Source organism: Leuciscus leuciscus, assembly GCF_965113295.1.
Source record: "Leuciscus leuciscus genome assembly, chromosome: 7".
NCBI lineage: Eukaryota > Metazoa > Chordata > Actinopteri > Cypriniformes > Leuciscidae > Leuciscus > Leuciscus leuciscus.
The window spans coordinates 14,381,132-14,403,088 of NC_138731.1; the positions used below are offsets into that span (position 1 = coordinate 14,381,132).

General features: G+C 39.5%; 3 protein-coding genes across 7 annotated transcripts in view; all 3 read right to left on the reverse strand.

The window, feature by feature from the left end:
* Positions 1-21,957, reverse strand: part of LOC309503462 (uncharacterized protein) — a 118,037-nt gene that overhangs the window by 62,850 nt on the left and 33,230 nt on the right. The gene's annotated exons all lie outside the window — the stretch shown is intronic.
* On the reverse strand, positions 110-3,010 carry LOC309502557 (uncharacterized protein; the record flags this gene model as incomplete). Its single annotated transcript, XM_082174960.1, has 3 exons — positions 2,290-3,010; positions 2,040-2,196; positions 110-126 (listed from the first exon to the last, which is right to left on the reverse strand). Exons 1-3 carry the CDS (start codon positions 2,611-2,613, stop codon positions 110-112), a joined length of 498 nt encoding a protein of 165 aa, XP_082031086.1. The 5' UTR covers positions 2,614-3,010.
* Positions 15,369-21,957, reverse strand: part of acvr1c (activin A receptor type 1C) — a 122,724-nt gene continuing 116,135 nt past the window's right edge. For all 5 annotated transcript variants that reach the window (XM_082176184.1, XM_082176185.1, XM_082176187.1 and 2 more), the window contains one exon: positions 15,369-20,600. In XM_082176184.1, coding sequence (XP_082032310.1) covers positions 20,475-20,600 — 126 coding nt within the window. In that variant the 3' untranslated portion in view covers positions 15,369-20,474. The remainder of the gene's footprint in view (positions 20,601-21,957) is intronic.

A 21,957-nucleotide genomic window follows, 5' to 3' on the forward strand; every position in this document is an offset into this window, starting at 1 on the left:
TAAAAACCCTGTTCAAAGGTTAAATTATTTTTCAGAAAACGCACAGGTAAAGTAGATACAGGCAGGTCTTGAACGCATTACAGCAGGGGCGTATCTAGAGGGGTGGCAGTCACTTCTTCAATCTGCCTGCAACAGATAAGAACGGTCATTTCACAGCCAGTTTCACGTCAACTATCTTCTCTCCAGTTACTTACCTGTTTGCTTCCCTTCCAATACTTTAATAAACTTTATTTGGATATTACCTTGTCTGTACTCTTCCATTCCATGACAATAATAAGTATACAGTAACAAAGTGTCACATTCACCGTCTGTCATCGTCCTGTCTGCACTACACTTCCCAGCATCCCTCGTGTCTTCACACCTGAACTCACTCCCTCTTTACACACCTGTTCATCGTCTTCATCATCTGTGTCATCTGTCCTCACCTCGTTAGTGTTCTTTGGTATCTGTATTTAGTTTCCCTCTGTTCAGTCAGTCCTTGTCGGTTCTACTTAGTTCATAGTGTGTGTTATCCTGCCTGTCATCCTGCCTGTATGTACCTTTGAGTAAGATTTAAGTAAATCATTTATATTGAAGCTTTTGGACTTTGAGTCTCCTTCAACCCGCACCACACACCCGTGACAGAAGAACCGACCAAGTAATGGATGAACACCTCAGTTTCATCCTTCTGGCTCAGGAGGACCAAGATCTCCGTAGTTTCTCCACTAAGTTTTGGCAGCTCGCCCTCATAAGCTCTTTGAAGGACGAAACCCTCAGCAACCTGTTCTGGATCGGGGCCACTTTCCATCGTCCTCTCAACCTCCCAGACACCACCGGACTGAGTTGGAAGGAGACGGTAATCCGGTGTCTGGAGAGTGTTGCGCCCCGGTCCAGAACGCCACCCAACCCTGTACTTCACGCCAGTCCAGTCGAGCCTACACTTCACGTCAGTCCCGCCGAGCCTGCACTTCACGCCAGTCCAGCCGAGTTCGCACTTCACGTCAAATCTGCCGAGACCAAGGCAGTATGCGTCGTGCCCGCCGCCCCTGAGACTGTGAGCGTCATGCCCGCCGCGCCTGAGACAGTGAGCGTCCTACCCGCAAAGTCCTCTTCACCGCTGGTCACATCCAGCACAGAGCCTTCTTCTCCGCTGGTTCTGTCCAGCACAGAGCTTTCTTCACCGCTGTTCCCGTCCAGCTCAGAGCCCTCTTCGCCGCTGGTCCCGTCCAGCACCGAGCCTTCACCGCTGGTCCCGTCCAGCACCGAGCCTTCACCGCTGGTCCCGTCCAGCACAGAGCCTTCACCGCTGGTCCCGTCCAGCACAGAGCCCTCTTCGCCGCTGGTTCCGCCCAGCTCAGAGCCCTCTTCGCCGCTGGTTCCGTCCAGCTCAGAGCCCTCTTCGCCGCTGGTTCCGCCCAGCTCAGAGCCCTCTTCGCCGCTGGTTCAGCCCAGCTCAGAGCCCTCTTCGCCGCTGGTTCCGTCCAGCACAGAGCCCTCTTCACCGCTGGTCCCGTCCAGCACAGAGCCCTCTTCGCCGCTGGTCCCGTCCAGCTCAGAGCCCTCTTCGCCGCTGGTCCCGTCCAGCTCAGAGCCCTCTTCGCCGCTGGTCCCGTCCAGCTCAGAGCCCTCTTCGCCGCTGGTCCCGTCCAGCACCGAGCCTTCACCGCTGGTCACGTCCAGCACCGAGCCTTCACCGCTGGTCCCGTCCAGCACCGAGCCTTCACCGCTGGTCCTGCCCAGCACAACGCCTTCACCGCTGGTCCTGCCCAGCACAAGGCCTTCACCGCTGGATCTGCCCAGCACAAAGCCCTCACCGCTGGTTCTGCCCAGCACAAAGCCCTCACCGCTGGTTCTGCCCAGCACAAAGCCCTCATCGCTGGATCTGCCCAGCACCGAGCCCTCATCGCTGGATCTGCCCAGCACCGAGCCCTCATCGCTGCCCAGCACCGAGCCCTCATCGCTGCCCAGCACCGAGCCCTCATCGCTGCCCAGCACCGAGCCCTCTTCACGGTCCCCATCAGCCCGGTCAGAGACTGGTTTTAATCATCCCTCACTGGTACCCGGGACTTTCCCCAAGTATTTTTTTGGGGGGGGGCCAAAGGGCTCCGTCCTGGCCACTCGAGGGACCACGGCCACCTGAAGGGTCCTCTCCGCCGTGGTCGCCTGAGAGGTCCTCTCCGCCATGGCCACCCGAAGGGTCTTCTCCGCCGTGGCCACCTGAAGGGTCCTCACCGCCGTGGCCACCCGAAGGGTCTTCTCCGCCGTGGCCACCCGAAGGGCCACCCGAAGGGTCTTCTCCGCCGTGGCCACCTGAAGGGTCCTCACCGCCGTGGCCACCCGAAGGGTCTTCTCCGCCGTGGCCGCCCGAAGGGTCCGCACCGCCATGGCCGCCCGAAGGGTCCGCACCGCCATGGCCACCCGAAGGGTCCGCACCGTCATGGCCGCCCGAAGGGTCCGCACCGCCATGGCCGCCCGAAGGGTCCGCACCGCCATGGCCACCCGAAGGGTCCGCACAGCCATGGTCACCTGTAGGGTCCTCACCGCCATGGTACCCTGCTCTGCCTGCACCTCCTTGGTCCCCTGTTCTGTCTGCACCGTCTTGATCACCTCCTCCTCTGTCTGTCCTCCCACCATCCTGGAGTCCGTACTTCTGAACCTGTTCCACCTTCCCGTCACGGACTCCAGGATGCCCACCCCCCCTCCCGTATGCTGCCGTCTTCGGCGCGGGTCGCGCCTTGCGGGAGGGGGGAGTAATGTCACATTCACCGTCTGTCATCGTCCTGTCTGCACTACACTTCCCAGCATCCCTCGTGTCTTCACACCTGAACTCACTCCCTCTTTACACACCTGTTCATCGTCTTCATCATCTGTGTCACCTGTCCTCACCTCGTTAGTGTTCTTTGGTATCTGTATTTAGTTTCCCTCTGTTCAGTCAGTCCTTGTCGGTTCTACTTAGTTCATAGTGTGTATTATCCTGCCTGTCATCCTGCCTGTATGTACCTTTGAGTAAGATTTAAGTAAATCATTTATATTGAAGCTTTTGGACTTTGAGTCTCCTTCAACCCGCACCACACACCCGTGACACAAAGCACTTATAAATATAACTGCAAACTATTAGTTTATAGTTAATTAATAGTTTATAAGCTGTAGTTAATACAATAATTGACTATTTACAAATAGTGAGTTCTTCATTCTTCATTCATTGTCTCTGTAATTAACAAAGTGATATTGTTTAATTAGCTCATATGTAAAGACTTAGGCCTAGATAACGCATTGTTAACAACTTATTTACCATAAATAGCCCTCACGTAAAATCAGAAAAACATAATAAATAAATTAGGTGCTTTAATCCGGTCTTTATTGGACATTAATTACATTAGTATAAACATTTTTACAAATACATTAAGCACATACTCAAGCACACACACAGACACACACACTTGGTTAACCATGTTTTATAGGGACTTTCCATAGAAATAATGATTTTTATACAAACTGTCAATTCTATCCCCTAAACCTACCCCTAATCATACTGATGTATTTTTAACAATATGAGTACTTGTATGTATTTCATTGGTTTAAAGCACTTAATTAATGACATTTTCCAATTTTCCATGACCTAATCTAAAGTGAGAACAAGTTATGGTTAATGAGTTGTTAACAAAGCATTATCTAACTCTTTATATATGGGCTAATTAAACAATAATTTGTTAATTACATATAAATGAAGAACTCACTGTTTGTATATAATCTATTAATATATTAACTATGAACTATGAATAACTATATAGTTTGCAAGTGATTTATAAATAATTTATCTCTGTATACTTTATAACACTTTATAATACGGATGACACATGGTGGTAGAAGAAATTTGGGATGGGAGAAAAAAAAAAATCTTTTGCATTCCCCTGTGAAACTTTGCGTTCTCTAGAAAAGATATTTGCGTTCCCTCGCAAGACTTTTGCGTTCTCTTGCAAAACTTGTTGTGAGCTCGGACAAACACTTCATGTTTATTGTCCCGCTGACAGTGTTTCAGACAGCTCCGTATGTTAACAATGGAGCGGTTCATAGAGTTTGAACTTGGACTTGGAATATAAAAAAATGCGGTCAGTGCTTAGTTCAAGGAGTTCAGTAAAGTTGGCAATATATTCACAGATTCGAAATTCTCGGATCATTGACTTGTGAGCTAAACATTGTTAAAACACAAATGAAACCTATTTCCAATCATAGTAACATAGACAGCGAGCTACAACCCAATTTTCTTCAAAAAGAGGTTTAGAATATAAATTGGTCTCTATGAGCAGGCGGCTAAGAGACAAGTCTGAAGGGACATTTTATATTATGAAAAATATTCAATAACTTCACTGTACTGCCACCAAACCTAGTTCACACATCACTGCTCTACTGATGGTTATTCTACAACACTTAGTTTGATATAAATGCATAATTTTTATGATTTTGTAAGGACCACCTGTTGGTCCAACAACGGTTTCCAATGGCATGGGCGAAGGTGTAATGTGTGTATATCTTTTCAGCGCTCCGGTGAACTTCACTTACTTTTTAGAATGATGATTACATTTAGATTGTGTTTCTAATTAGGAACTAATCGTAACTAACCGAAACACCAGACTCCACATTAATCTTTACCACATGAAGATCGCACATATATGAACTTATAATATAAGTTCTGTTGGTGCAGCAAAACCAATCATCAGAGACTGGGGAAAAGACGGTGTGTGGGGTCTTCTGTGCAGTTTATATCCAGATGTTTGGGCTAAACACAAATTGGATTGTGGCAAAGCCAACATTGACCCTGTTGTTATTGAGGGACCGATACATGCCCCTCATAAACAATACCCCATCCGACCTGAAGCAAGACAAGCCGTGGAAGAGCTAGTGGCACACTTGGAAGCTGAAGGGATCATCAGACAAACTTAATTTACCACCAATAGTCCTGTCTGGCCTGTCAAGAAATCGGATAACTCATGGAGATTAACCATTGATTACACAAGACTTAACAGTGTAACACCAAATCCGCGTCCTATTGTGGCCAATCCTGCCACCATTCTGAATGATATTCCAGGAAATGCAAGAATTTTTATGGTACTAGATGTACTGTTGGCATTCTGGCCTATACCTATTGACGAAATATCTCAAGAGAAATTTGCCTTCACAGTGGGCGCAAAACAGGGTGTTTGGAACAGACTTGCACAAGGTTTTAATCTTTCTCCTGTGGTATTTCATAGAGCTTTGGAGTTCTTAACTGAGCAAAAAGCGGAAATTGAGAGTTCAGGAAGTGTTTGCCTCCAATATGTTGATGACTTGTTGATTGCAAGCCCAGACGAATAAACAGCCACATATTTGCTCTGAATGTTGTCCTACAAGCCCTTAGGAAAGGAGGATTCAAAGTCAACCCCGACAAAGCACAGCTGGCCAAAACCAAGGTTATCTACTTGGGGCAAGAAATATCTGTCGAGGGAAGGAGAATGACAACAGAGCGCGTAGAGGCATTAAGGCAACTTCCAAAACCTCTAACAGTTACAGGAATACGGAAGGTGATGGGACTTTATAACTATTGTCGTCAGTATGTAACTGATTTTGCCAGTCACTGGCCCTCTCATAGACCTGTACAAAGGAGGAAAGCCTGGAGTGGAACAGATAGACTAGACACCGGAAGCTGAGGAAGCATTTACTTCTATGTAGATAAACTGACTTCAGCCCCAGCCTTGGGACTTCCTGATGGACGGTTGAAATTTCATTTGTGGACCAGGGGAGGAGATGAGACCTACTTAGCAGTACTGTGTCAAAAACCAGGTGATTGGTACAGACCAGTTGGATACTTTTCCACAATGATTCCTGTCACTATTGGCGGTTTTCCACTACACAGTACCAGCTCGCCTCGACTCGACTCACCTTTGTTTGGTTTTCCACTGTGTAAAAGTTGTACCTGTACCTGCTTCCAGGTACTTTTTTTCGTATCACCTCCGGCGAGGTTCTGAGCGAGCTGAGGTGATACTAAAATCTGACATGAAAACACGGCAGACTGCTGATTGGTCAGAGAGAATCGTCACTATTCACTGCGTCATCATTGCACACGCCAGACGGAGTATCCTGAATAAAAACCAGCAAAAACAAAAACATCCAAAAACAGCATACACTCGATTTCCTCCATTGTCCTGTGTGTGTGGGTAGCGGGTGTGTGTCGCGTAGAAGATTAAGTCACGGCAGTTTCCTGTGGCGTCGCTATGACGACCAGGTACTATTGTGGAGGTACTATCTGCAATGGAAAACGGAGCGAAAAGCGAGCCGAGCCGAGCCGAGACGAGGCGAGTTGAGTCAAGTCGAGTTGAGCTGGTACTGGTAATGGAAAAGCAACATTAGATTGGTCAACCACGATGTATACAAGCTCTCGATGGTACCACATGGGCAGTGGATGCTGTGGAAAATCTGATAGGAGCACAAATTATCATACTGCACACTCCACACAGTATAGTGACGTTGCTGAACAACACAAACATCAAGACTATCACTGACGCGAGGAGAGCAAAATTTGAAGCAACTTTGTTGAACAAGGATTTGAGAGTGGAAATCATCAGAGACATATCCCTTAACCCTGCAACAATGATGCTGGAACCTCATGAGGGAATACCACACTAGTGTGAAAAAGAAGTAGAAGAAGAAAGTCTTGGTCCTGTTAATCCAATCCCTCTTGAAAATCCAGACTAAGGCTACGTTCACACTGCAGGCTGAAACGACCCAATTCCGATTTTTTTGCCCCTATGCGACCTGTATCTGATCTTTTCATGGCTGTCTGAACGACACAGGTCCGATCTTTTCAAATGCGACCCAGGCCACTTGGGTATGTGGTCCCAAATCCGATACATATCCGATCTTTTGAAATGCGACTTCAGTCTGAACGGCCAGGTCGCATGTATCCGACCTGCACGTCATTGATACGCGAAAAACGTCATAATTCTGCGTTGAAGTAGTCGTCGGTTTGAAAACGGACTGCATATTCGTCGAGCTGAGGTAAATCTGCCGAACGGGTCGACCTCGACGAGCCCGTTAATAAAAAAAAATAAAAAAAAGCCCACGGCCATTATATATACGTTATGTTAACTTATTTGTGCTGAATCTGATATTAGATAGGTCTGCGACTGCTGTCTGGCTCTTGTGTAACGGTCGCTGCGCGCGCTCGTGTGTGTGTGTGAGAGAGAGAATCACAGTTAAAGTTTAGCTACTTCCGCAAACAACAAGTGACGTCGTTGACCGTTGAGTACTCTTCTGCGGGTCACTTCTGGGTCATTTCACGTTCACACAGGAGATCACAAAAGGTCGCATTTAATTGGAAATGTGAACGGCCTTGCAAAAAAATCGAATTTTTTCAAAAAATCGGAATTGAGCATTAAGCCCTGCAGTGTGAACGTAGCCAAAGAGTTATGGGTCGATGGATCCAGTTACTATGTTGATGGAAAGCGACATACTGGATGGGCTGTAGTGGAAGCTGATGGAATTGTTGTGAAGAAAGGAGCTTTTTTTTGGGCATTTTTCAGCACAATTAGATGAGCTCATGGTGCTTACGGAAGCTCTTGAACTATCAGAAGGAGATCGAGTTAACATCTACACAGATAGTCGTTATGCTTTTGGCGTGGTCCTAAGGGATAAACCTTGCCCTGTGGAAAAGACGTGGACTTATCACTAGCAGTGGGAGCATAATACAACATGCTTCCATAATTCGTTGCTTGATAACAGCTTACCCAAAGCAGCCGTGATCAAAGTAAAATCACATCAATCTGACAAGTCCAAAGAAAGTCAAGGAAACACGGCAGCAGATATAGCAGCTAGAGAACTTACTCCTGTTACCCTGGTATAGGAAAACAGCAAAGATAATCCTGAGGTCCATCTTCTGTCATCTCAAACGGAGACAGATGAAGAGAAAGAACAATGATCAAGGTATCTGGAAAATTCCAACAGGACAAATGGTGATGTCTATTGGAACAAGAAGAGAACTAATGCAGCTGTATCATGGAAAAGTGCATGCTGGAGCAAAATAAATGAAAGCTCAAATCAGCGAGACATGGTGGTGGCCACGGATTATGAGAGACATTGATGTAGGAGATGCTTGATCTGCATGAAAGCAAATGTGGGAATATCTGTAAAGGTGCAAATGCCACATGCACCCAGACCAACAGGTCCATGGACACACATCCAAATCGATTTCATGGGACCAGTGGAGGGTACCAATACATTCTAGTAATCATGGACAGATTTACTAGGTGGGTGGAAGCATTCCCTACGAAAACTTGCACTGCTGAAGCGGCAGCACGAGTAATGGTGGAAGAAGTTTTTCCTCGCTGGGGTCTTCCATATGAACTTGATTCTGACAATGGAACTCACTTCACTGGAAAACTGATGAAGGAACCAATGAAATTGATGGGGATAAAACAGAAATTACACATCCTATATCGGCCAGAAAGTTCAGGAATGGTTGAGAGCATGAACCGATCGCTGAAAACAGCTCTTACCAAAGCCATTCTGCAGACTGGCCAAGGTTGGCATAAGTTATTACCTGCTATTCTGTGGAACTTGAGAGCAACTCCAAACAGAGTAACAGGACTAACCCCTTTCGAACTGATGACTGGAAGAGCAATGGTTCTACCTCCTGATGCTCCGCCACCTGCGGGAACTGGAGGGGATTCTACTTTGTTCCAAGAGAAGTTACGATACTATCTCACAATGCTGGACAAAGCTACCAAAGACAATAATAAGAAAGTGCAAGAGGCTCAACAGCAATGGGATGAAAAACACACCACTACTGACATCCCACACATTCCCGAGTTAGGCAGTTTTGTTATGGTCAAACGTGTTGCTAGGAAAGGATTAGAGCCTAGGTGGGCGGGACCATATGAGATACTCTCAACAACTGAAACAAGTGTTTGCCTTAAAGTGAAAGGTGTAGGAACAGATAGATGGTATCATTGGTCACAAGTTAAAACTTGCTTAATGAATGAACAAAATGATGATGGCTTATGGCCTGAGATTGAGCACTGTTCATCCATTAGCTTTAAAGATTGAGAAAAGGAGTGATGATTAATTATTTTTTCTGCTTCCATTTCAGGAATCAAGTCCATTGACATTGATTAGAGAATGGCTGTAAATTATTCTCGATACATGAGACATATGGTTAGAACCGAGAATGGGAATTAAAGTTCGAATTAGGAGATTTTATACACACTACACTACTTACAAAACACAACCTCACAAACATTTAACACTCGCTTACTGATTTTCAACCCCAAGGGATAGGATCCTTTAACATCAATGTTTATTATTTTGGCCAGGAACTGGAGGAGTTAACCCTCTGGGGTCTGATGTGTTTTTGGGGCCCTTGGGATGTTTTGACATGCCCTGACATTTGTGCTTTTTTCAGTTATTTATAAACATGTTAATGGCAAAGGTGTAAATTCACTCTATATAGCACAAACAGGGCTACCATAATATGTGAGGAAAATGTATGTAGATGTTTGTTTTTTTAAGAGAATAATGTTTATGCGTGGTTATTGAAAAAAATAAAAATGAAAGTTGCTGAAATAAGACCACAAAACTCATACTAAATATGCGTCAATAAGACTTTTGACTAATGGATGTTGTCGCTTCGAGTTCTGGCTTCAAAATTATGTGAAAATAGTCTTGCTTTATCGTTCACAATAAAACAATACATTGATTTAAATTGTGTAAAACAGGTTTTGCTTGGAAAGCCAATATGCGAGGGGGGCGTGAAGGAGGAGTGGTTTACACCTGAGAATACAATGTCCCACCCATTATGCGTAATGACTCTGCATAATGAGCCATTCATTCAGGTGTGACCTTGACTGAGCCAAGAATGAATGCAAGGACAAAAGATATATTTAGAAGAAGACTTATATTGACCATTTAAGATTTTTCTTACATCTATCTTGTAAATATGTTTTGCTATTTTATTAAAAAGGTTACAATTACAACAATAATTACAATTTCAACAATATTTCAAGTGTACTCTTTCTTTGTAAAAAAAATGATTATAGCCCTACATTTTATCATACTGTATGTATTCATTAGTTTGAATATAGCCAACATTGGAACAGCTAACATCTTAGTTGATGACTTTATTTTTACTTTTATCTTTAGTTGATGATATATATATACACACTACTGGTCAAAAGTTTTAGATTGGTAAGATTTTTTATGTTTTTAAAAGAAGTCTCTTCTGCTCACCAAGGCTGCATTTATTTGATAGAAAACAATAAAACAAAACAGTAACAATATTATGACAATTTAAAATGACTGTTTTCTATTTTAATATATTTTAAAGTGTAATTTATTCCTGTGATCAAAGCTGAATCATTCTGATATGATGATTTGATGCTCAAAAAACATTCATTATTATTTTCAATGTTGAAAACAGTTGTGTACAATTTTTTTTCAAAATTCTTTGATGAATAGAAAGTTCAAAAGAACAGCATTTATTTAAAATAGAATATTTTCTAACATTATAAATGTCTTTACTGTAACTTTTGATCAGTTTAACTCATCCTTGATGAATAAAAGTATTGATTTATTTTATTTATTTCCCCCAAAAATAAAATTAAAATTCTTACTGACTCCAAACTTTTGAATGGTAGTGTTTAATGTTACAAAAGCTTTCTATTTCAGATAAATGCTGTTCTTTTGAACTTTCTATTCATCATAGCATCATGAAATAAAATTGTAAAAAACTGTTTTCAACACTGATAATAACCATAAATGTTTCTTGATCCTCAAATCATCATATTAGAATGATTTCTGAAGGATCATGTGACACTGAAGACTGGAGTAATGATGCTGAAAATTCAGCTTTGATCACAGGAATAAATTACATTTTACTATATATTCACATAGAAAACAGCTGATTTAAATTGTAATAATATTTCACAATATGACTGTTTTTGTTTGTATTTTTAATCAAATAAATGCAGCCTTGGTGAGCAGAAGAGACTTCTTTTAAAAACATAAAAAATCGTACCGATCTAAAACTTTTGACCGGTAGTGTGTGTATATATATATATATATATATATATATATATAGAACATATGAGCAGAAATTGCTAAACAAAAGCTTATTGATGTGGCAGTATATTCTACAGTAAAAACTGTACCCAAATCTAGTCAACAAAATGTTGTCTTTCATATTTCGCCTGACTGTAACGTTGTTTTTATGAAATATTAGGGCATATAAATATTAATTTGCAGTTTAATACGTTGCTTATACAAAGACATTTTATTTCAACATATTTCAGTCGGTTTTTACTCATCTCAGTAGGCTATAGCAAAGCATTTTAGTTGATTAAAGCGGTTTATTCTTTCACACACAGACACGCGATTCATATTATAGAAACGCGATTCATCTTTTTGCGGTTTACATAGGCCTACACTAACGTTATTCCATAACGTTATTTATTCCACATTAACACTTGAGAAAAGATAACTTAGCCTACCTCACTCCTCAGCGGGATCTATTACCTCATATCAGCACTGTTCTGAGGAAACTTTTCTCCAGGATTATTAGGTAGGCTATATTATGCCTCACTCGCGGCGCGCTGTGTTTACAGCTGATGTGGGCGTTTCACAGATCTGAAATGGTTCTCAGAATTCGCGCGCTCTCCGGGGCGTGGTCACATTACATTTGAATGAGCGCTAATGAGCTCGACTGGAATCGCTCTCTTTTAATACAGATTTCACAAGCTGAGAATATTTGTTTTTTATATAAATTACTTCATTTAAAAGAAGAGAATTCAAGCTTCATGCCTGTGCGTCTGTATGCCTGTTTGACTGAGTATTCGCTGAGTTACAGTTAATTTTCGGACGCGTTTCAGAATGGACTTAACTGACAGAGAGAAGGCAGAACTCGCATCATGTTTATTTTTCTTTATTTGGCAAAAAGCACAACACTTTGTTTTTATTGTGAGTATACACAAAAATAATACACATTTAACAGAATCGATTGATGTATGAAACTTGTTTGTAATATCAAAGTCAACAGAGCAAAATTAATCTCTTTTGAACTGATAAAAAAAGCGAGCTGGTATCGCCGGCGATACGGCCGACCCCTCATCGTGCTCCGGCACTTAACAAGTCCAGGCACTGGAGAAGTATTATTCGTTTTTTTATTTTCTTAGATGATTGGGGTTCATTTTAAATGCATTCACATAGACGTTAAATGACACATAGTATGCAGGAACATAACATGGGTTGGGGTTCTTTATTTGTTTTTTGCTTTTTTTCTGTTTCTATTCTTCTGTTCTTTATGTCTATTTATGGGTCTGCTATTCTCCTCCTCACTATCACTTCAATAGGTTGGCCACCTGATGGTGTGGAACTAACAGCCATAGTTCGAGTGGAGGGACTGAAGACTAAAATTGCATCATCTAATATTGTTTTTAGTATTACTTTTTATTTTTATTCATAATCATTTGTAATCATTGTATTTTGTGAATCATAGTGTTCTTGAATACATGTGTGTGAGAGAGACTTTGGGACAAGTTCATGCAGTCTAGCTTGTCCCAAAGTGAGAGAGTTTGTGCTGAAGAGTTAGAGACATGGAATGCTTATGCAGTGTATGGAGTTTCACCAAAGCATAGCATGGGATATACATCAAATGTTAATAGAAACCATATGCTCCTCTGGTAATGAAGTTTTTTTTTTTTTTTTTTTTGGTCAGTAGCATATAAGACCGAACCTCTTTGTCCAGAGGACAGAGATGACAGAGATGCTTGAATGAAGACCTTTGTTTGGTCCATTGTCACTCTCTCCTATGTCTTATATAATATGATAAAATAAATAAGAGAACTCTTGGCAAAATAACTGGTCTCTGGTCCTGTGAATTAAACAACAAAAGGGGAAAAGCATGATTTCTAAATCTACAACTGTAATAGACAATGAGCTGCAAAATTATTCCTGAATCTGGTTTTTGTTACAGTGTTATGATACATTTATCTCTCTAGTGTTCACTGGGCAGGAAAGTAATCTGTGTATTTGGATGTTTTGTGTGTTATCTGAGGCCAAAGTTTGATTCTGACAAAAGAGAATATATTTTTGACTAAAATATTTGATTTTGATTTGACAGTTTGAGGTTTGTACAAAAAGGTATGTAGATCTGGGATTGAGTTTATAGTTGTGAGAAAATGGTGAATTGTTTCATGAATTTAATGATAGCAATCAAGAAACACTGTAATCAAAGTCTTCTAAAGTAACATGATCACTTTACGATGACCTACAATTTTGAGAAGCTTGAAGAAATAAAAGAGGGCAGCCTTTAAAAGTAGGTTTACATCCTTGGTGTCCTCCACCTTAATTTAACTTGTTGCAATGTACAGTATAAAATAAAAATGCAGTAACACTTTACAATACGCTTCCATTTGTTTTAGTTAGGATTAGTTCACTTCAGAATAAAAATTTCCTGATCATTTACTCACCCCCACGTCATCCAAAATGTCTTTCTGTTTTCAGTCGAAAAGAAATTAAGATTTTTAAGGGTACATATAGTGTACTTCAATGGGGTCCAGCGGTTTGAAGGTCCAAATTTCAATTTCAATGCAGCTTAAAAGGGCTCTACACGATCCCAGCTGAGGCATAAGGGTCTAATCTACCGTAACAATCAGCCATTAAAAAAAATATAATAATAATTATATATATATATATATATATATATATATATATATATACTTTTTAACCACAAATGCTTGTCTTGCACTAGCACTGCGATGCGCCATGCATTACGCAATCACGTTGAAAGGTCAAGCGTGTTCCGGTTCAAAAAGGTAGTATAGGGCGAAAAACTCCATCTCATTTTCTACTCCAACTTCAAAATCGTCCGACATCGTTGTTATTATTGTTTTTTGTAAATTAGGGGACGATTTCAGATTCAGTCTATGTCTTTGCATGTTCTCTTCTTAACACAAGGTTGGTACTTCCGCCTATGTCACGCGTGACCTTTCAAAGTGATTACGTAATGCGTGGCGCATCACAGAGAGAGTGCAAGACGAGCATTTGTTGTTAGAAAGTATATACATTTTTATTTTTATCTTTTTAGAAAATGACCGATGGTTTGCCTAAATAAGACCCTTATTCCTCGGCTGGGGTCGTAGAGCCCTTTGAAGCTGCATTGAAACTGCAATTTGGACCTTCAAACCGTTGTTTTCTGGTTGTACCCCATTGAAGTGTGATGGATATTTTTAATTAATCAACTTTAATTAATCAACTATCATTTGTGTTTCTTGCAGGAACGACATTCATATGCTTTTAAATGTTTCCAAACTCTTTGGGGGAAAACTTGTGACTTTGAGTTTTGTGTGTGTGTGTATAAATAACAATTAAGGGAAGTGAAACTAGACATATGACTAGTTCTCAAACCTTGTGATAAGTAATCACAAAATCAGAGTTTGCTTGTGCCAGTGACAGAGGAAAAAGTTTGGGGCTTTTGAACCAATTGAACCAATCTTGAAGGCGACATGTTAGTCTTATTTGTTTTCTCGATTCCATAAAAACTGTTATATCCGTGTTTTCGGTGGGATTCTCAATGGAATTTGTCTGAGATCCTCTGGCCTTGCTTCTTGGGAGAGATTCCCTGAGAACTGCTCGGGAAGATCTCCTGGCCGTGATTAAAGCATTTAAAGGACATTTGCAGGTCTGTTTGTCGATTTATTCCTGTGCAGGAAACTAGTTTAGGAAGCTAGTTTAGGGGAACAAGTTAGTTAGGTGACTATTATTGAATGGGGACGTCGATTTGTAGACGAGACCCAGATAGACTAAATGTCGACAGTAGACGTTCGGGGACGTCGATTTGTAGACGAGACCCAGATAGTTAGGTTTAGGGAAAAATCGACCACAGAAGTCCACTATATGGAGAAAAATCCTGGAATGTTTTCCTCAAAAACCTTAATTTCTTTTCTTGGAGGTGAGTAAATTAGCAGGAAATTTTTATTCTGAAGTGAACTAATCCTTTAACATTAGTTAACTACTAATATACTAATTTTAACATGAAATAAAGTAAAATACTTTTAAAGCATTTATTAACCTTATAATTTCAACATTTACTAATACATTATTAAAATCAAAAGGTGCTTATGTTAATATTATTTAATAAACTTGAGCTAACGATGAACAGTAAATATTAACAAAGATTAATAAATTATGTACCAAATGTATTGCTCATTTAATGTTAATGTTAGTTAATTGTTTTCCTAAACAAATTTGGCACTGAAAATAGTATGCACAGCATCCATGGAAATAAAAGAGGAACTAAGGAACCAAAATATTTTATCCAAATTTCCAAAAGACCAAATAAAATAAATCACATACTAAGACGACAATGAATCATGAACAATAGTTTATTGTTCTATGGTGTACATTGCAGAAAATTAAATACTCTAATACAGAGAAAACACAATGTTACTCACAAAAAGACATGTCAGTGGACATATTATGTAATCAATTCTCATATACACATCTCTGCTGTCTCTCAGACCTTTCACACCTTTCGTCTGAAAGGTTGACATCTGTTAGGATCTCAGATTGAATACCCAAATGACATATAGTGAACTACAACATTTCTCAACAGCTTTAGGCCAGTAATGGTGCAGTTTTCCCTAAGTTTTAAGGATTTGGCTACCCCAGACATCTTGTCTAATCCTTATTTAAGCATTTTATGCTTTTGCAAATGATTGAAGCAGGATAAAACAGGGCCTGTCTTCAACAGGCAAAATTAATTAAACACTTTCTCTTTGGTAGAGATTAAATAAATATAATAGAATATGAATGTTTATGCCAAACAGTCAGCAAACTATGTCCATGTCTAATGAAAGAATTATGTAAAGTTTAGACAAAATACACTGCCCAGCCAAAAAAAAAAAAAAAGCCTCTTTTTGGATTTAGTCAGTGACTCGATCATTATTGCAATGATTATTATGTTTCTAGCATGTTATATGTTTGGCAACAGTTCTTCTAACCCTAATTGATGGAGTGTGTAGCTTTTCATTTCTTAAACAACCATGTAACAACCAACATTATCATGGCCATATTCCAGAATGACAAATGTCAAGATTCATCAGGCTCAAATTGTGTGAAATGGTTGGGAGGAGGCATGAAGAATAATTTTCACACATGAATTGGCACCTCTGAGTCCAGACCTTAAATTTACTGAAAGTATTTGGGATGAGCTGGAGTAGACTTTACAGAGTGCTTGACTCTTGCATTGTCAACACAAGATCTTGACCAGAAATTGATGCATCTCTTGATGTACATAACATCACAACATTTATTTATTTATTTATTTATTTATTTATTTCCATCAAGTGGTGCATCCATTTTTTGGTCCATTCTTTCACAATTTGAGTCTGATGAATCTTGACATTGTCATCCTAGAATATGGCCATGATGTGTCTTCCTACATGGTTGTTTAAGCTACATGGTTGAAACACTCCATTAATTAGGGTTTAGAATAACTGTTGTGAAACATATGACAAACAAGAAACATAACAATCACTGTAATAATGATCCAATAATAGACTCAAGCATTTTCCTATTTAAATCAAAACAGTTTTTTGTTTTTGTTTTTTGTCCGGTGAGCGTATAAAATGCATCATATGCATTATACTTCATTGAGTATGGAAAACCCCTATAGAGACAAGAATTGTTAGTGTCACATCGACATAGGCAATCTTAACACAAATCAGATATTTGAAGTGATATACTGTAATTTCTAGACAAGTTCCAGATTAAAGCTGTACAAAAAATAGAACTCTATATGCACAAGAACTTCACAAGGCATATTTCTCACACACACAAAGAGAGAGAGAGGTCACAGAGAAATCCCTACTGAACAGCCTCACATCTTAGTGAAACATCACAAATACACTGAGTGTTCAACCACACAAACTTAAAGCACAATATATAACAGACAAGCAATGCTCCACTATACTCCCATGTTAATTTATATACAGATAATTTTATGTTTGGTTTCAGATATGCTGGGCTCTTCCGTTTCTGTATTTTCAAGGCTGTTGAGTGCTGATTATATTCTTTAGCAGCTTAGAGCCTTTATATAGTGCAATAGAGTGCAATTTCTACTTGAATATAACATTACACAATTTACGCTTTCTTCACAGTCATATATTTCACATTGACATTTAGAAGTCCTCTAGATCAGAGGGCCCCAACCCTGAGGTTGTGACCCATTTACAGACTGTGGAACAATTTTGAAAAATTGCTACCAGGGTTACAAGAAAAAAAAAAAAAAAAAAAAAGAATATATACCTAGTGGGCACGATTCAGAAATTTCACTCTTGCAACAGGCTGGGCCAATGTTTCTTTAGAGCAGGAGGTAGGAAAAGTCAGAGCAATGATGATAATGCAGCTACTGATGAGAAAATGGGGGAAGAGAAAGCTGCATTTAACTGAAAATACTATGAATCGTATCTGAAATACGGTTTTGTGGCTGTGGCAGTTCAGATGCTCCAAACCCCATGTGTTCACATGCAGAGATAAATAAGCTAATGAGTGCATGAAACCCTAAAAATTGCTTCAGCATCTTGAAACTAAGCACCCAGCACTGAGAGACAAACCCCTTTCTTTCCCCGCCATTGACAAGTTTTCCTGCAATCCATTTCACTGTTATACGGTAGGGGGAGCGGTTACGGATCTTTTGACATAGTACAGCATTACTTGATCCAAAAGCAAGCGAAGAAGACCTGTGTAAACCAGATGGAGTAGACGTTCGCTGCGTCCGAAAACTTAAAAATGCTGCCTTCGGATTTGAGGATACATTCCAAGGTAGAAAGGCATAAAGGCATGTCTGAATCCAATGTTAGCTTAACTTTCTGTCTCCTGAGATACCTTCATCTGATCGATTTTTGAAGGCAGCATAGATGTATCCTTCGCTGCCTTTTATATTCGACAAGTGACAGCTAGACTAAAATATAAAAATGACATCTGAGAGTTGAGGTTGGTGGTCAGTCTGTATGTAAATGTACGTTTTTGACCAACATTTTCCACTTCTGATGTCATTTCTAGCGAGAAATTACTATTGTAGTAATTAAATATTTGCTTAGTAATTGCCAAAGCTCGCTCTATTTTGCTTGTAGATCATTAAACCGTTACGCTGCCTCAGAAGTCTGTCCGAAATCAGTTTCGTGAGGTACCTTCGTGCACAAAGGTGCCTACAAAGTCATTGCCTACAAAGTCATTGCCTATAAGGCAGAGAGGAACACAAGTCAGCTGCCTAAGTTTTCGGACGCAGTCGTTACTTACAAGCACGTTAGCTCAACAAGTAAGCTAACATGATCATCAAACATTCAACAGTATATAAATCAAACGTTACAGAAAAAAAAATATAGAACCCAGGAAGACTTGCGCAAAGTTCTGTCCAAGCTTTAGGGGTGTTGATGGACTCGATCTACTTGATCTATGTTTTGATCATCTTTTTGAATCTGATATGGACAAAGTTGTTGACAAAAACGTGATTTTCATAGCTTTTTATTCTAATTTTTATTTTATGAAACATTCAAGTGTTGATAAAAAACAATGAATGAAGCTAGAATTATTATTATTGTTGTTACTATTTATTATTATTTGTATTATTTTAAGCAGAGGCTCTATTCTATTTTTTTATATATTGGCCTGGTTTCACAGACAAGGCTTAGATTAAGCCAGAAGTAGGCATTTGTTAAATTAGGACATTTAAGTAGCTTTAAAAAAATAAAAATAAAACATTACTGGTGTGTATCTTGAGAAAAACAATGGCACATACATATTTTAAGATAGAATGACAGCACAAACATGCATTTTAGTCTGGGACTAGGCTTAAGCCTTGTCTGTGAAACAGGGGAATCGTTTTTTTTACATATTTATGCAACAAAATATTCTGGGGGCCCATGACATTTTTGTGAATATCATAAAAATATATAAATATTGGTGCTGGCTGGCAACTTTAGTAAACACTGGCGGGGAAAGAGTTAATTACTCAAAAAGGGCAACAGCAACTGCTGAAAACCACCACTTCATCAACCACTTTCACTCTGAGAATTGATGATATTGAAGAGCAATTCTTAGACATGACACAATAAACACAATCAATGTGTGTTGATATGTTGATATGTAAGTGTGACTGAATGTGTGAAAGTGTGCATGCCTGTGTGTGAGCATAGTGTCCCCAGCCTGTGGCCCAAGATGCTGGGATTTACTCTAGTATCCTGTGACCCGTGAGAATTGATGGATGGAATGGAAGGATAGATAAATTAGTAAATTAATCATTGCTCTGATCACACCTCAAACCCCCCACCAATGCCTGGCCATTTCCCAAAAAATACTTTTAAAACAAAACCGGTTGAAGACCCCTGCTCTAGGCTTTGAATTATCTGTTACTTTTGGTCCGTGATGTATAAAAGCTTGGAGACCCCTGCTCTATATGAAGCATCTTGAGACCAGCATCTCAAAGCATCTTGAGATCAATTTGCACATGAGCAAAAACACAACCTATTTCCTTTACATTCAGAATTGACAAGGCTTACAGAAAATCATCCTGTCTACAGGTACAGGTAAAAGTGTTTAAAACAGTAGAAAAAAAATTGTGTCAGGAAATCACAACCTGCACAAAGCTGGGTTAAAAAAACACCAGTTTCCTGTTGCAGACCACATTATGCTGTCTGACGTCAACACATAGTTGAAAAAAAAAAAAAGGAAAAAAAAGTAAACCATTTTTTTTTTTTTGGTCCTCTGTATATAAACTCAGCAAAAAAAAGAAATGTCCCTTTTTCAGGATACTATATTGAAAAGATAATTTCGTACAATCCAAATAATTTTTATGGTTTAAACTATGTTTTGTTTTTTTTGCTTGTTCAATAAACCATCAAGAATTTTTGCACATGCACCTTTGGAACACTAACAGTTTACATCCCTCTCCTCCCCATTTGTTCAGAGAACATATTCACTCATTATTCAATTTTTTTTAATTGTCAATTATCTGAGCAACTTAAGTTTATGTCTCAGATGTTGAATGTTTTTATGTTCATAGAAATATTTATGTTCATATTTACACATTAAGAAATCAGCTGGAAATAAAAGTAGTTGAAAGTGAGAGGATGTTTCTTTTTTTGCTGAGTTTCTGAAAACAGATATACAGACATTTTAAGTGTGACTTTGTAAATTACACCAAACAAAACATTTATGGCACAAAGCTTAACGTGCAACTCAAAGCATTTGGCACTTGTAGGATCAGTTGAGGTAGCAGTATCTTAGTACTCTATCACCATCTATTGACTACAAAACAGAATACACTTTCCTTCATTTTTTCAAAGCACAGGTTTCATCGCAAGACAGTCTTTCCCTCTTAAATTCCTGCAATCTTTGGCATCTTAACTGAGCATTTTAAATGTCCCAATAACACTGACAGACAGAGATAAGAGGGGTTTCAGGCCGCTGGGTTACTCTTTAACATCCTTGACCACTGTCACCTGAGATAAGGTTTTCTTGACACGTAGTGCTGTAAGCCGAGCAGCTGGATTGGCATGCCAGCACTCCCGCATGATCTTACCCATAACCCTCAGTGCCTGGAACAAACACAAACATACATGGGTGATTCTTTACTTCTGACTACTTGAAATCTGGAAGATGAAACTTTAAAATGTTTCATCTATGTGAAAACATTCATCTCATGTCCTCGTACCATATTCCGGGAACAAGGGTTATGTATGTAACCAAGACGTTTCTTTCTTGTGTGAATGTGTGTGTGTTTAGGTTTAGATTAATTATAGTGCGTTCCATAGTCAAATAAACTGTGTGTGTGCATTCACCCAAGATCTTTGGTGTTCTCTGATTACAGATTTGAAAAAAAATCGATCTTCCTACAAACTCTATACATTAAGAAGTTTTTCTGTGGCCATGAAACTTAAGGCCCTGATATACTTCAAGAGAACTTGAAGAACGAACTGGTGTGATGTAGTTCAGACTATCAGTATGATTACTGACTAAATGTGCTTAAAGCAAGTACAGCACAATGTTGGTGAAAGGCGCGCATTGCATGGACCTCATTAAACATTACAAAAATTACAATTCACAAAAACTGTGAGAAATAAATTACCCACAACATTAAATAAAAAGGATAGCTCTGTATAATTTATACATGACAAATTACTGAAAATTATAATAAATTCAAAACAACAGTATAAAAATAAAAGCAAAAAAACATGAACATACACAGTAGCACTGCACACTAATTTGCATACTATATTCATAACGCTCATGCTATAATTATCACAATATTCATTTGATTCCACTAAATTTTCTCCAAAATGCTCACGTTCGATAGAAACGGGGGGTGTGGACTGTTAATGGTTTGCTTACCCTTTATTAATGTTTAAGCATTTTGCATGACAGAAAAAGGCTTCTGTCAAAAATAAAATTCCCAATATTCTCATATGGTAATAGCAACTTTACTGATTTGACCTTTACTGACCTTTATAATCACTAAAAAGCTGTCACTCATCTTAGTTCATCACGATCTCACAAAGTTCTGTTATAATCAATGAAGCTGGCAGCACAATGAATCTCTTATTTAAATAATTGTTTGTTTTAATGTGAGAACTTACAGAACTTACTTTTGATATGAAACAAAGTCACAGCTTTCAAATTGTCAAAGTTTTTTTTAGAGATTCAAACAATAAATACAGTTTAGGTGCTCTTTAATGTGGCATGACGAATTGCTGTAGCGATCCCCATGTGAACTGATAATCCCTTCCTCTTTACTAGTTATAGGGGGAGAGCAGGGGCGAAAGTACCATTTTTCAGAAAAACATAATTTGAAAAGATGATGTTTTAGACAGAGATATATTTTTGCTGTGGTCAGTCACTCACAAGTGTGGTCTATCAATACCAGGTGGTATTTAGTAAAAATGTAGAAGGACTTCA